Here is a 6,472-nt window from a genome sequence, read left to right on the forward strand (position 1 = left end):
AACCCCAGTACTTAGCACAAAACCCTGGTACTTAGTACATGGAGTGGGCTCAATAAATATTTGTTAATGAATGAGAACACTGGAAGAAGTATTTTGTACAAAAGTTGGGGTTGTCGGAGACATGCACACATAGTTGGGAGAAATAATATCTGACAGGCTAAAATACACTGAAGCAGTGAGAAAAATAATAAATGCCATACACAAAGGCTATTGATTTAGACACACGATCCTATAAACCTCTAACCTCTGAGGGATTATAGCATAGATATTAAAACCATTGCCATAAACAATAATGACTCCGAGTCATTAGGAAAATATAAAATTTTCTTTAATACATATCATTTAATAAAAATTAGAGAGCTGTTCAAATACTTATAAAATATGTCCATTGGAGAGAATTAAAGTATTTACTTAATTGGAACTCATAGTTCCCTATCATACTAGATTTTCTTTTCAAAATCGTGATATGATACTGTGTGCCTTAATCCAAGATAAAAAAAATCTGTTTATTCCAGGACCTCTAATTCCATAGTATCTTTTGTAGACATAGAAAGTACACTTTTGCTTTGCCTTTGCGATTTATTAAACTTCCCAGTTAAGAATTTTAATATGTTCCACATATCAGATCTCCCTGTTTCAGTTACAAAACAGTACAGAATTGGATCAGCGACACAATTTAAACTTGTTAATGCAACTGTGATTCTATACATTTTATAAGTCTGCTTCCCAGACTTATTGTGGTCAAATATATGCCCATCAAAGTTCACATCGCGCTCTAAAATGCTGCGTATCAGCAACATCACATGGAAGGGAGTAAAGCACAAGACAAAAGTCAATGTGATACTAAGTAATAGCTTTATGATTCTCTTCTTTTCCCTGTTTTCCGTGGCTTGATTATGCCGCACGGCTTGGTAGACTTTCTGATTGCAAATCATTATGATGACCAAAGGTATTGCATAGCCCGTACACGTCCTAAACCAGTTGAGACTGATTTGCCATTTCTCCAAAGGATATTTGTCATAGCATAGAGTAAAATTGGACTTTTCGGCATCACAATATTCGACAGCTGTTTCATCTTTCCACAAAATGATTGCATTGAAGATGGTTTCCAACACCCAGATGGATAGGCTGACCATGGAAGCAAATCTTCTTGTCCTCAGAAAAGAAAACCTCAAAGGGTGGACAACTGCTAAATACCGATCAACAGCAATGCAGGTTAGGAATGCTGTGCTGCTGTAAAAGTTCATGTACATCAAGAAAGCACTCCCTTTGCACAAAAACGCGGGTAAAGTCCAGTTGTCTTTATTCCAAGTATAATCAATCCAGAGAGGAAGAGTTAATGCATACAAGAGATCTGACAGTGATAAACTGAATAGGTATATTCCCAGTTCATTTTCCTTCTTTGCTTGTAGAAAGGACACACACAGAGATCCAATGTTGGCTGGAATGCCAACTATAACCACAACAATGTAAACAATTGGAAACAGAAAGTGATCTAGGTCATGTTGTTCCTCAATACATGTGCTGTTCATTTTCTTTTCTTTAAAACGGCAATTATGTTAGTTCTCAGAAAATAAGCAGAAATCGAAGTCTTGCCTCATTGTAGTTCTTTTAGTTGTTCATCTTTTACTAAGATTGTTTCAATTTTTCTTTGTTTTTAAAGTTCTGATTAATTCATCAGTGCTTTTAAAGGATTGAGGTAGATGAGTTTTCACAGTGATATCAATGGTTAGAAGTCAGAATCCAGTCTCCTGGCAGTTAGATAAGGTGATCGGTGGAATTAAATGAACAGAAGTCCATATCCTCATTAGCACAGAACTCTGACAAGGAACCCTCAAGGATCAACAGAGTGCTCTTTCAGCCTTCAGAGAGTGTTGTCCTCAATTTGCTATAAATCTCAGAGCAGATAAGAAAATAAGCCTTTATTTTCACTGAACATCTCTTTCAAAAATGCAGTTTTTCTGTAATGAAAATGTAAAATGTTTGTTTTTCTGTAATGAAAAGTGAACTAGAAAAATTTAGATGTTTAAGATACATAACTTATTATCATTATGATTTTGAAAGAATCTTCTTTTATTTTACTATTGAATATATTGAAAATTCATTGAATTACAATGGAGACATCAAAGAAACAAAATTAGCTAATCAATTTGGGTAAATAAAATCAAGTTGAGATATATCACTTATGTGAAATAAGACTTATCCAAGGGAGGCTAGATTTGAGGATATAAAACATCTCACTGTACCTAATCTAAGAACACAAGACTAAGGATGAAAAGCCACTTTAGCAGCTAATAAAATGACAGCGAATTCAATGATTTACTCATCATCAGTAAGTGTTTTTGAGTGTATGATAAACTGTAGAGTTATAAGATTTAAAATTTTAAATTTCACAGGGAATCTACATATTAGGCACTTTCAAATTCAGCTTGTTAGTCAAGGAAATAGTATCAGAAGAAATACTTTAAAGTTGTAGAATTTTAAAGTATAGCAGCTCATTGAGCATTAATAGACAACTCTACCTCTTTTGTTTTTCCTTTTGCTTCCTTTGCGTGCTAACCCTCTTCATCCTTCTTATACACTTATAAAAGAAAGGAAAGAATATCCTTAATTCTGGGAATAATCTTGTGATAACCAGTTTTGACTTTTATACCTGAGTGTTTATTAAGTTGGTTTATTTTTTAAAGCTATGACGTCACAGCGTAGAGAATCCCTCTTTCTTGCCGTAGTGGAGTACAGAAATGCCTCTATGTTCCCTTGCTGGTGAGACCTACTAACAGTTTTGATGATTTACCTGATAGGGACCTTCACAGAAGGGCAAGGAAGGTTTTGCCTTCTTCCTGTGTGGTATGGGGCCTGGATGTGTCTTCTCTCTGACAGAAACCAGGCACGGTTTACTAAGCATGCTGTGAGAAGTCAGGGCACGTACTGGTTATCTTTGGGCAGTGGCCAGGTAATGACTGCAGGAGAGCATAAGCGGGACTTCTGAAACTTTGTAATGTTTTCTTTCTTGATATAGGTCCTCATTACACTAGTGTGCTTAGTTCATAAAACCTTATCAAGCTGTACTCTTAGGATATGTTATGCTGCAGCTAAAAAGTGGAATCAAAAAGATGTGTGAGATGGAATCGAAAGTAATCTTGACAAACTTAACATTTGTTTTACTTGCATATGGGGGATACACACCTTCATTAGATATGTTATCACCTTACTGCTCTTCTTATACATAAAAAGTCATTCTGAGAAACAGAACAAAACCCTTTTAAATAATATGGAAATGAACTCATCAAAAATAAAGGTTTTTTTTTTTTTAAATGAAAAAAATAATTCCAGGCACCTGGAGAAAGCTAACATAAATTCTCCCTTGAGGAAGTTCCCCTCAACCCAGACCTCAAACAATTCGTTCAGATAGAGTTCTAACAAATATGAGCTCATTAACACACACACACACACACACACACACACACAACACACACATAACAAACACACAGAGACACGTGTGAGATTTAGCAGAAACAAGAAATGACACTTTCATCAATTGTAATAAAGAACCACACAAATATAAGGTGTTAATAATAGTAGGGGTTTAGGGGAACTCTGTACTATATTCTGCTTGATTTTTCTGCAAACCTACAGCTTCTCTAATAAAAAACAAAGAAATAATGGAATTGGACTCAAAAGCTTTAGAGATTAGAATTAATAGATATATAATTATATAAAGATATTACATAAAGATGTTTAAAGAAATACAAGAAGGAATTTTAACATGTAAGGAGTAAGAGAGTATAAAAATGACTAGGCATATTTTTAAAAAGAATAAGAGTTTCTAGAAATGAAAAGTATAATAATTTAAATTTACAAATCAATACAATAACGATTAGGTCCACCTGAAGAGAAAACTAACACACTGCAAGATAGATCTAAGAAATAACACAAAATCATCAGAGTGTTGAAGAGATGGGGAAATAAAAAAATGGGAAAATATAAATAATAAGTTAAGAGACACAGAGGATAAAGTGAAAAGGTCGGCATATATATATGTAGTTCCATTAGAATAAAAGAGCCAGAATGGGGAAAAAGCAATTTTCAAAAAGATAATGAGTAAATCTTTCTGGAATTAATGAAGGCCTTGGAATCCTCACATTTATAAAGCCCAGTGAATCCCAATCAAGATTAAAAACAAACAAAAATGGAAATTTATTCTTAGACAATTTGCAATCAAACTGCAGATCACCAAAGACTAAGAAAAAAAGATCCAGAGAAAAAAGATGGATCACCTACAATGGATGAAATTTGGACTGATAACAGCAATAAGAGAAACCAGAATATAGTGGATTAATATTTCCAAATTGCTAAGAGAAAATATATGTCATCCTATAATTGTATACCCAGCAAAACTAAATTTCAGGAACCAGAGCAAAAATTGGGACATTTTCAGATTAAATTAACACTGAGAAAATTTAGCCCCCAAATCCTCATTAAAGAATCTTCTGAAAGATAAGAGTTGAAGAGGGAAAACCATGTGGAAATAAAGCTCTGAGATGCACTAAGGATTGAATAGCAACTGAGGCAAGGTCTCTGAGGGTTACGTATTATCTCATCCATCTCTAGGCTCAGGTACCTGGAGAAGAACATCTGAACCCTGAGACTGTCCTGCCTGGGAGCTGGAGTGAGAGAGCAGGGGGATGGGGCAGTGTGTGCTTCGCCCTCCTTTGTCCATGCTACCCAGGAAATAAGCATCTTTTCTCCTTAAAACAAATATAAAATGGGTAAAATGGGAAAAATGATTTTAAGATGAGGTCCAGAATTCTCAAAGGAATTAATTTCTCTAGCTGTAGAGGTGCTTCCTGCTCTGACTACAAGCACAAGACCAAACGGTTGTGATGAAGCAGATACCGGGTCTCGTCTCTGACAATGGAGGCCTTATGGGCTTGTGGTTAAGAGCGTGGGCTCTGGGACACGCTGAAGGCCTCTCGACAGCCCCCCAGGGATGTGTGACTCTGTGTTCTTCACATAAGTTGCAGTTTTCACTTGTGTGAAGTGGAAATGAGGTAGTACTCATGTCATAGCACTGTTGTGAGGATTAAATGAGAGGACACAAAAAGCAGGGTACCTAGCACGTGAGCTTTCAACATGCATTAGCTGTTGCTATTTTAAGGGCACTCCAGTAGTGTTCAGCACCCTCTGTGCTGTTTCCTGCATTTCCTTAAGGAGAGCATTGTTGGGCCCTCTAGCCAGAGCATAGCAGAGAAGCCAAACAGAGGCGCTTGGAGTGTAATTTTTATAGTAACATTTCACATGTGCCATCAAGCACTGCAGGTAATAGTACATAATCTAATTTATGTGAATCTGAGATTTTAATGGAATATATAATTCTCATTTTTCATACACCTTTTCAGATTTTTTGGCTACTTTAAACAAATTTTGAAAAGATTGTTTTCAGAACTAGTGCTGAGAAATTTGGATAAGCTTTTGATTTCTATTTTAATTTCTACCAAATGCCAAAGAAAACAATCCACAGTACATTAAAGTATATCTGTTCTTAACCAATTCCTAATACAGTACAAATCATTGATTACTTGATCAAAAGATAAAATGTTTTCCTACAGTGTTACAGGAAGCATTTGCTATGGCTATTTATTTAATTTAACACCTATTTATTAAGACTCCACTATGTGTCAGGCACTGTGCTAGTCACTTCCTAAATGATGTACTTATTAATACTGGAAAGATTATTTCCAAACTTCACCTTATTTCCAAGGAATAGGCCATTGTACAGATGAGGAAACATTGCCAAATAGCTCTCCAGCTAGGAGCTGTAGATTTCTTCCTAAACACTTAATTCAGTTTGCCAATACACTGTTTCCTGAAGAGGAAAGGAGTACAAATATTCCTCCTTTGTAAACTGATAGAGATTTTTACCTAACCAGTTCTAAATTTAAAATTTGACATCCTTTTCCCATTGTTTAAAGTAGAGGAAACCAGGGGTCTTCCCCATTTCTCTATCTTATAATGCTTTATATTTACATTTATACAACTGAGACAAGATTTGATGCTACGAACATTACTAACAATCCTGTGAATGGTAAGTTATCTATTTAAAAGTCTTATTTTATTTTTGAAATCTTTTACTTACCCATGTTGCTTGGTGTGGTGGTTTTGTTGACCGAGGAGTGTTTTAAATTTGCTTGCTTCAAGAAGAGAAACCAACTCTGTTGAGGGGACAGGAAATTGCACTCATATTTCATCATAAACCAATGAGGAACTAGCATCTTAATGAGAAGGATGTATATTATCCAAATTTGAACAAAAGAAGTCTCCTAAATTCCTTAAAACATGATTTTGTTTCTTATTTACTGTACAATCTTTTGTATAACTCACTTTTCTCTTTGCATCTTAATTACAACTGTAGAATGATATTATAGCTCTTTTACTTAATAGAATGTATACTAGAATTTTATTCATCAGTTCA

General features: G+C 35.0%; 1 protein-coding gene across 2 annotated transcripts; it reads right to left on the bottom strand.

Moving 5' to 3' along the window:
• Positions 1–317: 317 nt before the first annotated feature.
• On the bottom strand, positions 318–6,203 carry GPR65 (G protein-coupled receptor 65). Of its 2 annotated transcripts, none has more exons than XM_037835262.1 (2): positions 6,137–6,203; positions 318–1,961 (listed from the first exon to the last, which is right to left on the bottom strand). In XM_037835262.1, exon 2 carries the CDS (start codon positions 1,530–1,532, stop codon positions 507–509), a length of 1,026 nt encoding a protein of 341 aa, XP_037691190.1. In that variant the 5' UTR covers positions 1,533–1,961; positions 6,137–6,203; the 3' UTR covers positions 318–506. The 2 variants fall into 2 exon arrangements, with proteins under 2 accessions (XP_037691190.1, XP_037691191.1); XM_037835263.1 differs by lacking the exon at positions 6,137–6,203 and adding an exon at positions 3,187–3,719.
• Positions 6,204–6,472: the final 269 nt, after the last annotated feature.

Source organism: Choloepus didactylus, chromosome 4 (genome assembly GCF_015220235.1).
Source record: "Choloepus didactylus isolate mChoDid1 chromosome 4, mChoDid1.pri, whole genome shotgun sequence".
Lineage (NCBI taxonomy): Eukaryota > Metazoa > Chordata > Mammalia > Pilosa > Megalonychidae > Choloepus > Choloepus didactylus.